The sequence below is a fragment of the Hemitrygon akajei genome, chromosome 3 (assembly GCF_048418815.1).
Source record: "Hemitrygon akajei chromosome 3, sHemAka1.3, whole genome shotgun sequence".
Lineage (NCBI taxonomy): Eukaryota > Metazoa > Chordata > Chondrichthyes > Myliobatiformes > Dasyatidae > Hemitrygon > Hemitrygon akajei.
Genome location: NC_133126.1, coordinates 88,183,835 through 88,204,265, shown reverse-complemented (window position 1 = coordinate 88,204,265; position 20,431 = coordinate 88,183,835). Strand labels below are relative to the sequence as shown.

Below are 20,431 nucleotides of genomic sequence, written 5' to 3'. Positions count from 1 at the left end.
AGGGGAAGAAATTGTTCTTAAAGTGTTGAGTGTGTGTCTTCAGGCTCCTGTGTCTCTACCCTGATGGTAGCAATGAGATGAGGGCATGGCCTAGATGGTGAAGTTCCTTAATGATAGATGCTGCCTTCTTGAGGATCTGACTTCTAAAGGTGTCTTCAATAGAACTATCTGAGTTTACAACTTTCTGTAGTTTATTCTGATCTTATGCAGTTGCCAGATGGTTATTCAACCAACTAGAATGCTTTCCACGGTACTCTTGTAGAAGTGTGCTAAAATCTTTCGTGACATACTAAATCTACGCAAACTCCTAATGAAATACAGCCACTGGAGTGCCTTCTTCATAATTGTATCAATATGGTGGGCCCTGGATAGATCTTCAGAGATGTTGACACTCAGGAATTTGAAGCAGCTGACCCTTTCCACTGCTGACCCCTTGATAAGGACAGGTACGTGTTCTTCGGACTTCCCTTTCCTGAAGTCTATAACCAGTTCCTTGGTCTTATTGACACTGAGTCCAAGTTTGTTGCTTTGACACCACTCAACTAGCCAATCTGTCTCAGTCTTGTATGCCTTCTTGTTAGCATCTGAGATTTGCTGACAACAGTTATGTCATCAACGAATTTATAGATGGCATTTGAGCTATGCCTAGCCCCAAACCCATGAGTGTGGCAAGATTAGAGCAGTATGCTAAGCATGTATGCTTGATGTGTGCCTGTGCTCATCGGCAAGGAGGAGTTATTATTTCCAATCTGTGGTGACTCTGGTCTTCTGATTAGGAAGTCAAGGATCCAGTTGCAAAGACCCTGGTTTAGAAGTTTGTTGAATTGTACTGAAGGTATGATAGTGTTGAACATTGAGCTGTAATTATTAAACAGCAACCTAATGTAGGTTTTGCGGTAGTCCAGCTGGTCCAAGGCCAAGCGGAGAGCCAGTGAGATTGCATCCACTGTAGACTTACTGTGTTGGTAAGCGAAATACAAGAGATCCAAGGCCTTTTTCAGGCAGGTACTAATTCTAGCCATGATCAACCTCTCAAAGCACTTTATCACAGTAGGTGTGAGTGATGTTGGGTGAAAGTCATTGAAGCAGCTCACCCTGATCTTCTGACTGATGTCCTTTTGAAGCAGGTGGGAACCTCTGACTGCAGCAGTAAGGCATTGAGCACTCCAGCCAGTTGATTGTCACAGGTTTTCAGTACCCTGCCAGGTACACCCTCGGGCTTGTTTTGCAAGGGTTTACCCTCTTGACAGAGATCACAGTGTCACCAGATGCTACAGGGATCTGCTGGGTGAGAAGCTGACAGTGATGCAGGTGGATGCTTCCCTGGTGTCATGGATTATTGATTATCTGACTGGCAGACCTCAGTACGTGCGCTTGCAACACTGTGTATCAGACAGAGTGGTCAGCAGCACTAGGGCTCCACAGGGGACTGTCCTGTCTCCCTTTCTCTTCACCATCTACACCTCGGACTTCAACTACAACACAGAGTCTTGCCATCTTCAGGAGTTTTCTGATGACTGTTCCATAGTTGGATGCATCAGCAAGGGAGATGAGGCTGAGTACAGGGCTACGGTGGGAAAATTTGTCACATGATGTAAGCAGAATCATCTGCAGCTTAATGTGAAAAAGATTAAGGAGCTGGTGGTGGACCTGAGGAGGGCTAAGGCACCGGTGACCCCTGTTTCCATCCAAGGGGTCAGTGTGGACAAACTCATTCGTAAGGCCAGTGATGTTGTGGGGGTGGAACTGGACTCTCTGACGGTGGTGTCTGAAAAGAGGATGCTGTCCAAGTTGCATGCCATCTTGGACAATGACTCCCATCCACTCCATAATGTACTGGTTAGGCATAGGAGTACATTCAGCCAGAGACTCATTCCACCGAGATATAATACTGAGCGGCATAGGAAGTCATTCCTACCTGTGACCATCAAACTTTACAACTCCTCCCTCGGAGTGTCAAGACACCCTGAGCCAATAGGCTGGCCCTGGACATTTCTACTTGGCATGATTAACTTATTATTATTTCATTATTTATGGTCTTATATTGCTATATTTCTTCACTATTCTTGGTGCGGTTGTAATGAAACCCAATTTCCCTCGGGATCAATAAAGTATGTCTGTCTGTAGTTTTATCTTCCCTTTCTAAGCATGCATAAAAGGCACTTAACTCATCTGGGAGTGAAGTATCACAGTCATTTATGACTTTAGGTTTCACCTTGTAGGAAATAATGGCTTGCAAATCTGCTTTAGCTGACAAGTATTCAAGCCCATCTCTAACTTCACCAAAAATTGCATTTTTGCTCTTTATAGAGCCTTTTGTAGGATTTTTCTGGAGGACTTGGAACACCATTCTTGAATGTAATGGATCTAGCCCTCAGCAGAATGTGAATCTCACCGGCTCCTGGTTTGGGTATGTCTGGTATTTTCTTCAAGGCACATACTCATCCACACAGTTCTTGATAAAGTTGGTGACAACTGAGATGTATTCAGATCAAAAGCTGAATCCCTGAATATGGTCCAGTCCACCCATTCAAAGCCTTCCTTGACCTTACTGTCGTGGGCCTCATCACTGGTGTTAAGAGTCCTCAGCCTCTGCCTAAGTATAGCCAGGTGATCAGGCTTGCCAAAGTGCAGTTGTTGGATGGCACAATACACATCCTTGATGGTGGTTATACCCTGGTCAAGTGTGTTGGCTCCTCTGGTTCCACAGGGTACATTGATGGTAGATGTTCAAATACTTCCTCAAGCTATCCTGGTTGAAGTTCCCCACAATGATTGGGTGAGCATTAGGATTTGCTGTCTCGTCACTGCTGGTCACAGTGCTCAGCTCGTCCAGTACCAGCTTGACTTTGGCCAGGGGTGGAATGTACATGCCACTGGGTCAACAACAGAAATCTCCTTCAGTAGATAAAATGGACTACACTTGACTGCTAGATCTTCCAGACTGGGGGAGCAGGACTGAGGTAAAACCACCACATTTGTGCACCACAATGAGTTAATCATGATGCAAACGTCACTGCCTCTGCCTTTTCTTGATGTCACAGTCTGGTCAACGTGGTTGGAAGAGGAAACCTTCGGGCTGAAGCACTGGGTCCAGAATGCTAGGGGTGATTCTTGTCTCTGTGAAACAAAGTGTGCAGCGGTCCCTGATGTCCCTCTGGTACTGCAGTCTTACTCTGAGGTCCTCAATTAAATTTTCCAGAGACTGGAAAATGTTAGCCAGCAAGATGGTAGGAAAAAGACAAGAAAATCTGCAGATACAAGGAAATCTGCAGATGCTGGAAATTCAAGCAACACACACAAAATGCTGGTGGAACACAGCAGGCCAGGCAGCATCTATAGGAAGAAGCACTGTCGACGTTTCGGGCCGAGACCCTTCGTCAGGACTAACTGAAAGGAAAGATAGTAAGAGATTTGAAAGTAGGAGGGGGAGGGGAAATGCAAAATGATAGGAGAAGACCGAAGGGGGTGGGGTGAAGCTGAGAGCTAGAAAGGTGATTGGCAAAAGGGATACAGAGCTGGAGAAGGGAAAGGATCATGGGACGGGAGGCCTCGGGAGAAAGAAAGGGGGAGGGGAGCACCAGAGGGAGATGGAGAACAGGCAGAGTGATGGGCAGAGAGAAAAAAAAAGAGGAGGCGGAAAAAAAAACTAAATATGCCAGGGATGGGGTAAGAAGGGGAGGAGGGGCATTAACAGAAGTTAGAGAGGTCAATGTTCATGCCATCAGGTTGGAGGCTACCCAGCCGGTATATAAGGTGTTGTTCCTCCAACCTGAGTGTGGCTTCATCTTGACAGTAGAGGACGCCATGGATAGACATATCAGAATGGGAATGGGACGTGGAATTAAAATGTGTGGCCACTGGGAGATCCTGCTTTCTCTGGCAGACAGAGCGTAGGCCACACATTTTAATTCCACGTCCCATTCCCGTTCTGATATGTCTATCCATGGCCTCCTCTACTGTCAAGATGAAGCCACACTCAGGTTGGAGGAACAACACCTTATATACCGGCTGGGTAGCCTCCAACCTGATGGCATGAACATTGACCTCTCTAACTTCTGTTAATGCCCTTCCTCCCCTTCTTACCCCATCCCTGGCATATTTAGTTTTTTTTTCCCCTCCTCTTTTTTTTCTCTCTGCCTGTTCTCCATCTCCCTCTGGTGCTCCCCTCCACTTTAAAATCTCTTACTATCTTTCCTTTCAGTTTGTCCTGACGAAGGGTCTCGGCCCGAAACGTTGACAGTGCTTCTGCCTATTGATGCTGCCTGGCCTTCTGTGTTCCACCAGCACTTTATATAAAATCTGCAGATGCTGGAAATCCAAGCAACACACACAAACACATCCTCTTCCAAGGATGGTAGGAATTCGGGGCCTCAAGGCCCTGCATTTCAGTTTTACCTGCAGCCCAGCACAACGGCCCTGCTTTTTTAAAGGGAAGCTGCACTCACTACTGGGGTGGTCTGCAGTCCAGAGGCCTTTGAGGAATATTAAAACAAATTTGCTCACTGAAATGTCTGTCTGTCACTGTGGATTTCAACTGCAGTAGTCCTAAATGAGAATATTTAATGATTCCCTTTGGAGCTGCACACAGAGCTGCTGCTCTGGAAAAGGAGTTGCCATTTCTCTGTTGTACTATGGGCTTTGGCAAAAACTGGAAGAATAGATGTTGCATTTGCTGAGCTTGCACAGGCAGAAGCTTTGGAAAAGCGGGTATGATATTAAAGTTTTACTTAATAAACACGATCCAGAATGTGAAGAGGGGATTCTAGGTGGAAATGGAGGGGCATTGTGTGTTTTTTTTTGCTGACTGAGTGGAAAATAAAGAAAAGGGGAGAAACGATAGGAGCAAAAGTGTGGGAAATGGAACAGGTGTGGTGACAATCCTGGCATTCGTAGAGGATTGAAGTTCTGTATTCTAAAGAAGACATATTAGCAAGGCTTGCTGCCTTGTCAAGCTGCAGCTATAGTGGAGCTGGGGCCCCTAAGAGAGGAAAAAAAGCTGTAAATATGTTATCAGATCTACCGGCTGAAAGATAGTATACGAAATCATTGTACACCTCTCCATTGATAGTGCCTGACCTCTCAAATATTTCCAGAGTTTTGTATATTTATTGTGGAATGTTGGTTGATGGACTGTTCGAAGAAGTGAAGATAGAGGAAGCAAGGGAATAAGGGGGAAAAAAGTTGGAGATGGGCCATTTACAGGTGAAGGAAACTTCCAAAGCAAAGATAATGAATGAATTAGAAAATGACACCAAAGTATTCTTCAGTATATGGATGAGGAGAAGAAGAAATTAAATTTAGTGTAATCACATGAAAAATTAAGCATAGCTAGGATGCATATAGGCTCACACTCTTTATTTGGGGGAAGTAGGTAGAAATTAATCAGAAGACAAGTTTAGCCAACAATGGCGGCGCTATGGTAGTGCAGTGGTTTGCATGTCACTATTACATTTTGGGGTGGCAAAGTTCAGAGTTCAATTCCCCTGACAGTGGGGGTTTCCTCCGGATGCTCCAGTTTCCTCCCACGGTCCAAAGACATTTCGGCAAGTAGGCTAATTGGTCATTGTAAACTGTCCTGTGATTAGGATGGGGTTAAATATGTGGTTTGCTGGGCGGCTTGGCTCATTGGGCCAGAAAGGGACTATTCCGCGCTCTATCTACCATAAATAAATAAAGAGTAGGTCGGTGGTAGACTGAAGACTGATTATGATGCTCCATCATCAAGGAAAACTTGGAGCTTTCTCAGAGCACCTCAGTGGGGATTAGAGCTGGAGATGGATCAGGGATCAGAAGTGAATAGGAAACAACTGGAAACATGACATGGTGTAAGGCTGGACAAAAGATCAAGAAAAGTCAAGATTGGAGGAAATCTGTTCCACAGGGGCAAGAACACAGTGAAATAACGGGCCATCCATAGCAAACCTGTCTCTGGATCTTGAGAAGGAAGACAAAGCTTGCTGAGTTGGAATGGGGCAGGAAGGAGTGTGAATCTGTGAAGTGGATTTCAGAAAAGATTCCAGAGGGGTCAGACTAGGAATGGTTTGTTGTTCACTGTTGGAGTTGGGTGATAGCATGCAGAATTGGCTTTCAGCCTTCTCAAGAGAAGATTGTTTGTGATTTTGGCTGTACTTTGGTAGTGTCTATGGAGATGAAGAGCAAATGCTAGGAGAATTGTCTTCAAATGATTTTGCTACCTCCTGCTGGCCAGCTCATGAGCAGTATGGCTTGTTATGAAAAGATAAATTATTTGTCTGTGAGCTGTCAGCTATTGCTCCTTTTGATTAAAAACTAACAAGGAATTAAAGCACTGAAAATAGATTTTTAAAAACTGTGATGGGGTTGGGGTTAATGCCATGATTAATATGATTACACCAAGGGGTGGGTGAAATATGTTTTAATGAATAGAGTGGTAGGCTGTGATTTTTAAAATTCTAGTTCAGTTTTGTTTTCTGTGAATGTTTATTGCTTCATTGTAACACTGTAGAGACGTGATTTGAATTTCTATCTCGTGGCTTGGTGTCAGACATCTGTTCTGCTGCCGGCTACCCATGTAGAATTCCAAATGAAGTGCTATGTGGTGGCTCTGTAGAAAATTCCCAAGGACCTGGAACATCTGCTTGTTTTGGTAAAAGCTCCAAATTGATTCTTTTGAACCTAATTAGTGAGCTGGATTGAATCATGAAATCTAATACCTTTTTGAGTAATTTGAAAATATAACAGGGATATACATTAAGAAAAACTAGCTGATGTGATACAGTTTTGAGTGAGGTATACGTGGGTCATCATCAATAAAGCAGTTAGGAGGAATGTGCACAGAACAGCTTGCAAAAGATTTATTGGCCTCTTCTTAGTAGCTGTGGATTCCTTCTCTGTCCTTGGTAGCTGATGTTTCCCCCTGCAGCCTCAGCAAACAGCTGCCGAGATTTCCTGCTGTCTTGTCCCATGGTTGGCACAGGGACTCCCACTGTGAGTGAAGGTGCCTGGGCTTGCTGTCTGCAACTGACAATGTTGTGGGTTTTGCTAATGGACATGCACTGCACCAATCCAAAAACAGGAAATTAAAAAGGAAGTATGTATGGTTATGGGGAATGAGCAAATTGCTGAACTGTTTATTCCTTTATGAAATAGTTTATACACAGTAGACTAGTTGTACAATTCTACAACCATTAGCGCAAAAGATGAAAACTTGAATGATTGCCACATTACCATATAACCATATAACAATTACAGCATGGAAACAGGCCATCTCGGCCCTTCTAGTCAGGAAGAATATGGAGGCTTTGGAGGCAGTGTAGAAATGGTTCACTAGAATATTTCCTGAATTAGACAGTGTTAGGTAGAAGGAGAGAATGGATATGAATGGACTGTTTTCTGTGGAGGGCCAGAAGCTGGGGGTAACCTGAAAGAATCTTATCAAATAATGAGAGGCATAGGTAGGGTAGATTGTCTTCATCCAGGTGAGAGGGGTAAGTTTAAAAGAGATTTACAGGGTAAGTTTTGTTTTGCACGGGGAGTGGTAGGTGCCTGCCTGGGGAAGTGGTAAAATTAGATGAAGCAGCAACTTTTAAGAGGCATTTCAACAGACTCATAAACAAACAGGAAATGGTGGGATAGAGACCATGTTCGGAAGATGGAAAGTTTAAATTAGCATTATGGTCAGCACAGTTAACATGGCCACAAGGCCCCAGTGCTATGCTACACTATTCTATCTTCTAAATTTGGAAGGCAAGGGCAAAGCTTGGATGTAAAATAAATATTAAATCACACTTTTTAAAAGCTCTATTTTTATATTATTCAAAATAATTATGCACTTTCATTTTCTTCTCTAGGGTCTCATCCTGTAGCCAAATATCTCAGCTCCATCGATTATCGATACAACAATTTTTTCCAGGATGCAGTCTGGCAAGATTTTTTCACCAAAACTGAGGCCCCTTCCATAGGTAAAGAGTGTGTGGTAATGCTTTGCAATTGCCCTGTCTATTGAGTTGGGCTCCTTTGACGTACAGTGTCTTCACAAGTGTGTTTGGTTAAGTTTCTTGGTTTATAAAGGTGATTCCAACACTGGAGATGTTCAAGGTTCAAGATAAATTTATTATCAAAATATATACAGTATACATTCACATATACCACCCTGAGATACATTTTCTTGTGGGCATTCACAGTAAATACCAAACACAACAGAATCACTGAAAAACAACATACAAGACAAACAACCGAAGTGCAAAAGGCAACAAACTGTGTAAATACAAAAAAAATCAAAATAATAAATAAATAAGCAATAAATATTGAGGACATGAGATGGAGAGTCCTTGAAAGTGAATCAGTAGGTTGTGGGAATAGCTCAGTGTTGGAGTAAGTGAAGTTAAGTGAGGTTATTCCCTCTGGGTCAAGAGCCTGATGGTTGAGGAGCAGTAACTGTTCCTGAACCTGATGGTGTGGATCCTGAGGGTCCTGCACCTCTTCCTGATGGCAGTATTGAGAAGAATGGTGGTGCTGGGGGGTCCTTGATGACAGATGCTGCTCTCCTGCGACAGCACTCCGTGTAGATGTACTCAGTGATGGGGAGGCCTTTACCCGTGATGAACTGGACTGTATCCACTACTTTTTGTAGGATTTTCTGTTCAGTCGCATTGGTGCTTCCATACAAGGCCATAGTAGAGGCACTGACATGCTTTCTTTGTAATGGCACTTATGTGTTGGGCCCAGGATAGATCCTCTGAAGTAATGAAACCGAGGAATTTAAAGTTGCTGGCCTTCTCCACCTCTGATCCCCTGATGAGAACTGGTTCATGGGCCTTGTGTTTCCTCCCCGTGAAGTCAATAAGCTGTTCTTTGGTCCTGCTGACATTGAGTGAGAGGTTGCTGTGGCACCACAGCCGGATTTTCAATCTCCCTCCTATATGTTGATTTGTCACCACCTTTGATTCGACCTGTGACAGTGGTGTCATCTGAAAACTTGAATATGGCACTTAAATAAACTTAAACAAGGCGTTGTCTATGGCTGTATTAAAGAATTTGCATTTAAATTGCAGAAACAAGAAAAGTGGCTAGTCTACTGCTTTAAATGAAAGTTTCTTTATCTTCTTTGAAATAGTGATTTGCAACATTGTATCCACCGAAAAGAGCCTTGTACAAATGTCAATAAAACCCTTCAGACAATGAAAGGCTCCTCTGTGCTGCTCTGAAGCTCAGACTTAGATTTTATAGTTCGGTATCCAGTATGGTACATAACTCAAAACTACAATTCCACCTCTGGGCCAAGCCAATCTGGGAATTAGTTGACCAATCATTCCCCAGTCCTCTAGTACTTTAATTCTCCTATCATGTCATTTAATTGCACTTTGAATAATATTTTTCAATAATGTTCTGTCCTTGATGAAGTCATTATTGAATAAAAGCATTTATTGTTTAGTTAGTTTTCATTTCATGGAATGCTTAAATATGATGGCAATAAATCAATGGAAAATAGTTCATGAACTATTCAGCGTAACATTTTACACAAGTCGAATGATTGGTTCAGCTTCTTGGCTTTTAAAATTTATTTGATATTAAAATCCCAGAACTGTCCTTTTGCTTTAATAGCCACAATTTATAAGTGAAATGCCAATTTGTATGACACATTATTAACTATCAGTGCTAATGGTAGTCACACTTTGGTGCATATAATAGCTGTATCTTTAAAATGAACCATCTGAATGCCTAATCTGTCATTCAATTTTGATACTTGCTGAAAACCTTTCTTTTTCAAAAATACTTCTCTCTCTGCTACTGACATTTCAAATGTCCAGGGTAAAATTTATATGTATAAGTAGATATATCATGCTCCCTCAAGCATGTGGGAATAGAGCAGATCTTGTTGTCTTGGCCTTACATTTACCATCTGCTATCTAAAGGCTGAGTTCAAAGGAAAATAGAGAATATTCGCATGTTTTGAGAGGATCTATAATTAACCACTGATCTGTGCCTCTGCAGTACATTCTCCCTGTGACTCGGGTTGTGTGTTCAAGTGGTTCTCTGGAGTAAACAGTCTAGGCCGATGCTCCGGTGCAATACTGGGTGAGGTGCTATACTATCTTTCTGAGGTTCTGTCCGGATGGATATACAGTGGGTTCTGGTTAATTGGGACACATTGGGACCAGCACATTTTGGCCCAATTAAGTGGCTGCCCCAATAAGCCAAAGTTTCAAGGAAGTAGTTAAAAAGGTATTTTAAAAAAAGGCCATCTACCGTTTAAATGAGTAACAAGTTCTGAATGAAATACTTATCTCACTGCTAATACTACTACATTACTATCAAACTGTGTATTAGTTCCTAATATTTATCACTTGAGGAATTCATCCAGCGTACTCTGCTGTGGTTTTTTGATTGACTGTAAGTGAAGAAAATCAGTGCAGACACTTAGTGCAGATAATGGAATGCCTTCATACAATACTTTAAGATGATTGCATTCTCCAAATCTTCATTTTCATTGTAACACTCAAGATGATTCTTGATATTCAAATTTTTCATATTTCCTAACATGTTGAAGTAGTGAAATTGTTTCATTTTCACTCAGCTGTTTCAGGCATCTCCATGCTTGAATGCTTGAAACTGCACATCAAAGCAGTTCAGAAATATCTTGCTGCTTATTTGTCACAAATTATCAGTGGCAAGCATTGTGGATTTTTTAACACAAACAAGCAACTGATGCAATTTAAAAGTTGTTTTGCTCTGAGAACAGTGTTATATCTATCGGCCATGCAATGCATGTGACTGACACTAGTTAGGAACTGTTCGGCAACAGTCTCCTGTCCCAATTAAGTAGCATAGTGCCCCAAATAAATGAAGGAAATCTTGTTTTGATTTTCTCAATTAGTTTTTGTTCCTTAAAAGTTGTCCCAAATAAGTGACTACCCCGATTAACCAATGGCCCAATTAACCGGAATCCACTGTATATAAAACAAAATTAGAACCGGTTCACTGGTTCATTAGCGAGACCGACTGTGGGGGAGCTGTGTTTCCTTGTTTGTGATGAGGAATAGGCTGGGGCCGAGGTGAGGAATAGGCAGCCACCCAGCGGAAGGGAGTCCAGGTGGTGTGGGAGAGAGCAGGGCCTCTGTTTGATGTGCTGGAACCCATACTGGGTTGGGGGGGGGGGGGGGGCTGCCCCTCCTGTCAGTGCTGCCACCCAGTGTTCACTCGGTGCTACTCTCTAGTGTTGGCTTGGTGGAAGAACAAGCTGGACCAGGACAATCTACATTCATGTTACTCAGGGACTTGGGCTGTATTTTTTTTCTGTGTGACAATATGTTTTCTCTGAAATTGTAGCTGTATGTGCTTGTTGGGCTTTGTGCTATGTGCAGTATAGTGTGTGCTATTGGCAATGTGTTTTGCATCTTGGACCCAGAGGAACACTGTTTCATTTGATATGTCGTATATGGTTGAATGATGATTAAACTTGAACTTGAAAATTGAGCAGTACCATGTGTAGAAGACCAGGGATATTCTCTCCAGTTCACAATCTAATATATGCCCCTCAACAAACAGGCCCGTAGTAGATTAACTGGTCATCCTTTCATCACTGGTTGTAAGATAACACTTTAGTCAAATTGAGTGCCATGTTTCCTACATTCCTACCATTCACTGACTGATACCTAGTTGTAATAAAAACTATTTCTTTCAAATGCGAGTTCACATTTTCTTTCATATTGCATTGCTCTGTATAGTGTCCTTAAAAGTTCGAACAAAGAATCTCTGATCAAAGTTCATTTCAAAGCATTTTGTTTTTGCCCATTTGTTCGTTTTCTGAATACATCTGTGCGTTGGTGAGAAAGGCAGACTGTTAATAACATTGTATAACCTGTTAATTGTGTCTAATTGCAGTGCAGGAAATACCGGATGTTGTCTCTAGAGTTACCCAGTACATCTCCAATGCAAACATTGCTCACCAGTTACCTATAGCGGAAGCAATGTTAACATACAAGCAGAAAAGGTACAGTTGTTACTTTCATACCATGTGGTTGGATTTCTTTGTGAAAGTTTCTATAGACGTTGCACAGTCTTTGAATGGGAAACATGGAGGAACTTTAGCATACAGCTCTGACAGCAACAGTTTCCTTGGCTTTCATCAAAATCAGGTGATGGTAGCCATGTCAGTGTATGCTAACTTTATATAACTTCTACATTGTATCATAAATGTTCTACCGACTGAACTGTTTACATTTCTGTTCTTTGGTGAAATATTAACGTAATAGTGCAGGTCTGTGATTGCTGTTTTACATGCATCTCATGTTGTGGAGCATTTTATCATGGCATGCATCTCACTACAGCATGGAGTTCTTGGCAGCCATTAATCTGCATCCCTTTGGCTTGAATGTACTTGTGAGTGTAAACTAACATGCCAATAATAGTTAACAATAGAAATATCTCAGCACTGAGTAGGCCTTGCTGAAATTAAACTATTAAAAAAGGAAAGAGTTATAGTTTTTTTTTTGCTGCAGTAGTTTTGTACAGATGCAAGTTGGGAGAGTTACTTTCTCTTATGTTGTTGGATTGCAATCCTTAACCAAAGTTGTCAATAGAAATTGTTGTCAAGGCCCAATGTATAAAGGAGCTAGAATAGTGACAATAGTATTGCAGTTAGTAAAGGAATAATGGGAATGGGAATTTACATGGTAAATGGTAGGGCATTGAAGAATGCAATAGAACAGAGTGATCTAGGAATAATGGTGCATAGTTCCCTGAAGGTGGAATCTCATGTGGATAGGGTGGTGAAGAAAGCTTTTGGTATGCTAGCCTTTATAAATCAGAGCTTTGAGTATAGGAGTTAGGATGTAATGTTAAAATTGTACAAGGCATTGGTAAGGCCGAATTTGGAGTATTGTGTACAGTTCTGGTCACCGAATCATAGGAAAGATGTCAACAAAATAGAGAGAGTATAGAGGAGATTTACTAGAATGTTACTTGGGTTTCAGCACCTAAGTTACAGAGAAAGGTTGAACAAGTTAGGTCTTTATTCTTTGGAGCGTAGAAGGTTGAGGGGGGACTTGATAGAGGTATTTAAAATTATGGGGGGATAGATAGAGTTGATGTGGATACGCTTTTTCCATTGAGAGTAGGGGAGATTCAAACAAGAGGACATGAGTTGAAAGTTGGGGGCAGAAGTTTAGGGGTAACATGAGGGGGAACTTCTTTACTCAGAGAGTGGTAGCTGTGTGGAACGAGTTTCCAGTAGAAGTGGCAGAGGCAGGTTCGATATTGTCATTTAAGGTAAAATTGGATAGGTATATGGACAGAAAAGGAATGGAGGGTTATGGGCTGAGTGCAGGTTGGTGAGACTAGGTGAGAGTAAGCGTTTGGCATGGACTAGAAGGGCCAAGATGGCCTGTTTCCATGCTGTAATTGTTATATGGTTATATATGGGTTTGTTGAATGATATTGCATGGGATGTTTAATAAAATGCGGGACAATAGCATAATGGTTAGCACAAGGCTTTACAGTACAGGTGACCTGGGTTCAATTCCTGCCACTGCCTTTAAGGAGTTTGTACGTTCTCCCTACTTCTGCACCTATTTTCTATGTTTCTATGAGTTGATGTGGATAGGCTTTTTCTATTGAGAGTAGAGGAGATTCAAACAGGAGGACATGATTTGAGATTTAGGGGACAAAAGTTTAAGGGTAACACGAGGGGCAATTTCTTTACTCAGAGAGTGGTAGCTGTGTGGAACGAGCTTCCAGTAAAAGTGGTGGAGGCAGGTTCGGTATTGTCATTTAAAGTAAAATTGGATAGGTATATGGACAGGAAAGGAATGGAGGGTTATGGGCTGAGTGCGGGCCAGTGGGACAAGGTGAGAGTAAGTGTCGGCACGGACTAGAAGGGCCAAGATGGCCTGTTTCCGTGCTGTAATTGTTATATGGCTATATGGAAGGGCCTATTCCACACAGCACCTCATAAATAAATAAAGAAATAGATAGATAAATAGATGGATAAGTAAATGAAAAAGATGTTGGAAATACTCAACAGGTAGGGCAGCAGCTATGGAAGAGAAAGAGGTTTGACGTTTCAGCCCTATGATCCTTTGTCGGAGCTTTGGTGAAAGAAAGCTATGTGTCTTTACCTGCAGAAAGGTTAGAGATGGATAAAAAGGATGAAGTGAATCTCTGATAGGGTGAGGTCATGGTTATGAGCTCATGGTTACTGCTGCATTAGGATGCTGATGAAATAATCAGCTTGCTGGATTATTGAGGGCAGTTAGAGAAAACGTGAACAAAAATCTTGAAATCTGAGTGGTGTGAACAGTTAGGGAAAATAGAAACAAAGGAATGTAAAAGCTGTTGCAACTGTTAAACAGGTCAGACCATGCTAATGGAGAGAAGAAAAACCTGATTGTTACAGGTACATAACAGCTGGCAGAATTAATCTGTTCTGATACTGAGAAAGTGAGTTACCTGAAGCTGGAATATTCAAATTAGTTCCAAAGGCTACAGTGTGTCCAGATGGAAGGTGACATGCATCTCCTCAAGCATAGACAGAATGTTGGACCATTACTGGAGACAAGAAGCAGATTGGTCAGAGTGGGATGGAAAAAAGTGACAGACAGTGAGAATCCCGTGTCAGCCAGGCTATGTTTTGTTTCTCCGTTGCAACTGCTCTCATTAAACCATCAATCAAGTTACTTTAATAGTTTACCTGACCCCAGCAGAGATAATTCCTTTCTCCTATATAACCCTCCCAGGCCTCTGCAATTTAAAACTAATGTGTTTCTCTCTTTCCCAGTTCTGGAATACAAAGGGGTCTTGGATCTGAAGAATTAATTTGGTTTCTATTTCCACAGCTGCTGCCTGATCTGCTAAATATTTCCAACAATATTTTGTATTTAATTTTGACTTCCAACTTCTACAATTGACCCTTGTCAATACTTGGATTGACATCATTCAATTGGAGAGATTATTGATTCTTGAGTTAACAAATTCTTTGATTGCTGTATGTGTGGTGAAGAAAAAGGAGCAGAGAACCCCAGATCTTTCCTTGTAGTTATCTATGTTCGGTTCCAAATTGCACAGATAATCATATTTTTAAATATGGTTTTGATAAGCAAAGTGCCAGTGGTGAAACTCCAAAATTTTAATAATTGCCTGGTAAATTACTTATCTCTGAAAAGTCTGTTCCTCATTCTGATGTCAAATCTTTAAGAATAGGCCCTTTTCAGGGAAGTATATAATGCTTCCTGCCTCATGCTCATGTCCAAGTCACGTTACACATGGCGAGGATTATGGCACTTAAGCTTTACCAACCTTTTGTGTGTGATATTTTAAGACTCAAATGCCCCTTCCATTTGGCAGATATTATTCAATATTACACAAGTTCTCTGCAACTTTTTGTCAACTAAGTGCCACTGAAGCATAATGTGTCAAAACAGCCGGAAAAAGTAACAGATGCTTGAGGCTTAAATGGATTTTCTACCCATTATTTTGCTGGCTCTGCAATCAGCCAGTTTTGTTCACTGCGTTTATTGGTTTGACGAGGAATCCTGGCTGCTAAACCATATATTTACAATCAATCTGAAGGACATCAACAAGATCATGCTTAGGCTTAAAAAAATTAAACTTAAAATTGAAGCTGCTTCAAAATGCCAAAGAGCTTGCCTGTGCTAATGACTCCCACATTATTATTAGTAAATACTAGAGTCATAGAACACTGCAGCATAGAAGCAAGCTCTTCAGCCCATCTAGACTATGTCAAACTTATTCTGCCAAGTCCTATCAACCCACACTTGGACTATAGCCCTCCACATCGCTCCCATCCATGTACGTACTTAACCAAACTTCTCATAAATCAAACCCTCATCCATAAGTCAACTGGCAGCTCGTTCCAAACTTCCATCATCCTTTGAGTGAAGGTGTTCCCCCTCAGGTTCCCTTTAAATATTTCACTTTTCACACTTAACCTATGACCTCTAGTTCAAATTTCACCCAACCTCAGTGGAAAAAGCTTGCTTGCATTTAACCTAACTGTATCTCATAATTTTGTATACTATCAAATTCCCCCTCATTCTCCTGTGCTTTAAGAAATAAAGTCATAACCTATTCAGCCTTTCCCTATAAATCAGGCAACATCCTTGTAAATTTTCTATGTAGTCTTTCAATTTTATTGATATTTTTTCCTGTATTTAGGTGACCAGAACTACACACAATACTTTAAATTCGGCTTCACCAACATCTTAACCAAATTCAGTGTAACATCCCAACTCCTGTACTCTGATTTACAAATTTAAATAACTTCCTAAAATGTCGACTGTTTGCTCTTTTCCATAGGTGCTGTCTGGCCTGCTAAGTTCCTCCAGCATTTTGTGTGCATTGTTCTGATTTATGAACATCAGTATGCCAATAGCTCTCTTTAGGACCCTACCTACTTTTGACACCATTTTCAAGAAATTAAGGATCTATCTTCCCAGATCCCTTTGTTCTTCCACACTCCTCAATTCCCTACCATTACTCCCAAAGTGGAACAACTTGCACTTATCTGCATTAAATTCCATCTGGTACAGATCTCACTGCAAGCTTTGATAACTTTCCTCACTCTCCACTATGCTCTCAGTGTTGAGGTCATCCACAAATGTGTTGATCCAGTTTACCACATAGATGACAAACAACAGCAGATTCTGCACCGATCCCTGCCACACAGTGCAAGTTGCATGCCTCCAGTCAAGCACCTAATACCACTCTCTGGCTTCTCCCTCTGAGCCAATCTTGAATCCAGTTTCCTACTTCATCCTGAAGCCAAGCAACTAAACCTTCTGCACCAGCCTCCTATGCAGGACTTTATCCTAGGCCTACATGGACTTTACCAAGACAACATCCACGGCCTTCCCTTCATCGCCTTTCCTGGTAACTTCCTCAAAAAACTTTATAAGATTGGTTAGACATGACCTATCATGCACAAACCCAAGTTGATTATCTCTAATCAGAAATTATAGAATCAATGAAGAATCACACATGACAGAGACAGACAAACATCCAATGTGCAAAAGATAACAAAACTGCGCAAATACAAAAAGAAAAAAAAAAGAATGAATAAATAAGCAATAAGTATTGAGATTGTGAGTTGTAGAGTCCTTAAAAGTGAGTAGATAGGTTGTGGAATCAGCTCAGTATTGGGCTGGTTCAAGAGCCTGATCTTTGAGGGGTAGTAAATGCTTTTGAACCTGGTGGTGTAGGACCTGAGATACCTGTGCCTCCTTTCTTCTTAAGCAACAGAATCCTGGAACGTTGAGCTTCCAGTCCCGCTCTTCCTGCTACCAAGTCTCACCCGTTTTCCATTTTCTAAGCTCATCCATCTTACTTACAATACCCCTTGTATTGAAATAGATACAACTCAGAACATTAATGCCACCATGCTCAGCCTTTCGGTTATTTTCTTTGTATGTAGGCTTATTATCTATTTTCCCTGTAATCACTCCACTAGGTACCCTGGCACTCTGGTTCCCATCCCACTGCATCTCTAATTTAAATACCCTGGAGCAGTGTTAGCCTTCTGGTGAGAATTTTAGCTCCCCCTCCAGTTCAAGTACAAACTGTTCTGTTTGTATAGGTCACATCTTTGCTGGAAGAGAACCCAATGATCCAAAAATCTGAAGTCCTCCCTCCTGCCCCTTCTCCTTAGCTGTATGTTGGACTGTATGATCTTCCTATTCCTAGCCTCACTAGTCTCCTCCTCCTCTCCCTTAAGAATGCAATGGACTCGATCTGAGATGTCCCAGACTCTGGCACCAGCAAGGCAACATTCCATTCTGGCAATCTCATTCTCATCCACAGAACCTCCTGTCTGATCATCTACTCAATGAATCCGTTATCACTACAACTCTTCCTTTCTGAGTCACAGAGCCAGCCTCAGTGTCAGAGACCTGACTGATGTGGCTTTCCCCTGCTAGGTCATTCCTCACCTCCCAATAGTATCCAAAATAATATACTTATTATTGAGGGGAACGGTCACAGGGGGGTGCGTTGATTGGCTGTCTATTCCCTGCCCAGTCCTGACGGTCATCAGCTGCTTGTGCCTTGCAACTTAGGTATAACTGCCTCCCTGTATCTCCTATTTATCAACCCCTCAGTCTCCTGAATGATCCAAAGTTCAACCAGTAACAAATCCCTAATGTCTGTAAGGAGTTCTAGCTGGATGCACTTCCTCAGAAGACAGGAGTTGACCCTGTTGTAGCATCCCACAAGAGGAGCATTCTACTGTCCTGAGTAGCATTTCCCACACTCTAACTGTGCAATAAGAAAGAAAGAAACATATCAGAGGCTTACCTTGCCCTCCAGCTCCCCACTCTCATCCTGGCTGAATCACACAACGGCGGCTCCCAGTGTTCTTTCAATCTGCTTTGAACTGCAACCCACTATATTGAAATGTTCTTAAGATATTTTACAGGAATATTATCAATCAAGATTCATTAACATGCTGCCCAGAGAAAAACAGAATCAAGGTTTCTAACCAAAGGCTTCAGGAAAGAGGAGCTTCTTTAAATGGAGTTGGGGAGGAGGGTAGGGTGAAAAAGGATGATGGGAAATTTTAGATGGTCAAAAATATCAGCTTTGTTAAACAAGTTAAGGTTGAAATCATCTTGTTCAGATTCAGGCAGTTTCCCTTAGCTTGTTTGCCTCTAGCCATTTATATATCACTGTGATACTTTAATCCACATTTTCCACCAGTAGCCTGACAGAATTAGATCCAGATTGATAGCCACCAGCTGTATACTTCAGACAAAGCAGACCCCCCACCGATCCCCCATCAGTAAGGCATGTGCCTGTTTAAAATTTCAACAGTGTCCATGGTTATAGATCTCCAGCCTCCTAGTTTCAGCAGATCAGTACACAGTCATTGATCTGTGTTGTGCCAAACCACTGCTTCTAATAGTCAGAGCAATGGATTCAAAAGAAAGAGTTGGAGGGGGCATTTGAAAATGTAAATATTCTGAATGTAATTTTGAAACATTCTTTTTGTATTTTATCCTGTTATGATTGGATCTTGCCTAACTCTCTAAATGTGTGTATGAACTTAATAAAATGTTGGGATATTTGTGAAATGGACTTGAATGTGAACAGCCAGCAAGGAAAGGATAAGTTCTTATATTGACACAACCCTCCAGTGCAGCTTGTTCCACGTAATAACATGTGATTTTTGTTTTCTTGTGGTTGCTTTCAATAAAGGAAAAAGAGCTTTCATTTTGATTTTAACATAAGGTACCAGAGTCTGCTTGGGTTTTCCTTTTTTTAATATGCTTCTTTAATTCTAATGCCATTCTTTTTATTTCTTCTTGGGTTAACCAAGATGTGTTACAATTGGATAAATACATAAAGATGAAAATTTGTTCCATTTACTGGGGCATGTTGTACTTCAGGTTAAAAAAAATAATGCAGAGAGAGGGAGAGAGAGAGAAAGACCATGCTGAGTTGGTGCAAAATCACACTGCTGTCAAAATTCTTTCTTTATCTGGGCTTCCCTAATTGAACTGCATCTAGTTTCCCCACTTCCGTGTAGGCAATTAAACTGAATACTTGGATGAATTTCACATCTGGTTCATGTCACAATGCTTCTGTGACATTGCAACTAAATGTTGCTGAATAGAGAGTTAACAGTGTGCCCTACCTGTTCAGTATATAGATAAAGCTAACAAGGCAACACTTATTGTCCATTCTTGGTTGCCCTTGAGCTATAGATGTTGCAGTGAAGGAACTATTACAATCTATGCTGCTGTCGTTGATGGTAATGATCCCTGTGCTCGAATCTGCTGCTGAAGTAATACTGAACTTGCTCTCTATTCTTCCTCAGCATGAGGGTTTATTTTATCTCTTGAAATTATTACATCCATCTTATTTTTAAAAATGCTTGAAGTGAATTTCTGTGGGCCCTCTCCAGTGAGTACTGTATTTATCTTGTCAGTGCATTCCCCAATGAGTTTTGCACTGATGGTGTAGCTGTGAGTCTGACACCGGATCAGACTTTTACTTTGCCATTCACTCATGATCTAACCACAATCTGAACGTCCTTAATACACTTCAGAATAGTCATAAGTACAGGCCACTTCTTGCAACTTAAGCATGATAAAATTGTACTTGTGCCTGGCTCTCTGCTTTTCTCAATTAATTTCCTCAATTCGTTAATCAAGTGAAATAAAAAGACTGGCTTAAGTAGGAATGTTTACCTTTTATTTCCTGCTGCTTCTCTTACCCTTGATTATTCGCGATCAAGTTAATAGCCTCTTGGCCTGCCTTTTGAATCAAATGAGATGCTTGTGATTTGAGTGTGTTAATCAAGCTTTTGGAGTGTGTTGACATCCCTCCTGGTAACTGCAGCATAGAGGCATGAAACTGCGTGAGAGACCTCTCGTGAAAAGCCTGTAGCAGGAGCTGCTGTAACTATGTTGGTGTGTCCCACACTATGTCAAATAAT

General features: G+C 41.5%; 2 protein-coding genes across 12 annotated transcripts in view; both read left to right on the top strand.

Annotated features, from left to right (window-relative positions):
- The window catches only part of exd2 (exonuclease 3'-5' domain containing 2), a 423,296-nt gene that overhangs the window by 292,713 nt on the left and 110,152 nt on the right, over nt 1-20,431 (top strand). The window lies entirely within an intron of this gene.
- The window catches only part of pacs2 (phosphofurin acidic cluster sorting protein 2), a 288,404-nt gene that overhangs the window by 242,884 nt on the left and 25,089 nt on the right, over nt 1-20,431 (top strand). For 4 of the 11 annotated variants that reach the window (XM_073040292.1, XM_073040283.1, XM_073040285.1 and 1 more), the window contains 4 exons: nt 7,833-7,943; nt 9,976-10,059; nt 11,866-11,974; nt 19,189-19,221. In XM_073040292.1, the coding sequence (XP_072896393.1) occupies nt 7,833-7,943; nt 9,976-10,059; nt 11,866-11,974; nt 19,189-19,221 (337 nt within the window). The remainder of the gene's footprint in view (nt 1-7,832; nt 7,944-9,975; nt 10,060-11,865; nt 11,975-19,188; nt 19,222-20,431) is intronic. The other 7 variants (XM_073040290.1, XM_073040293.1, XM_073040289.1 and 4 more) reach the window with 3 other exon arrangements.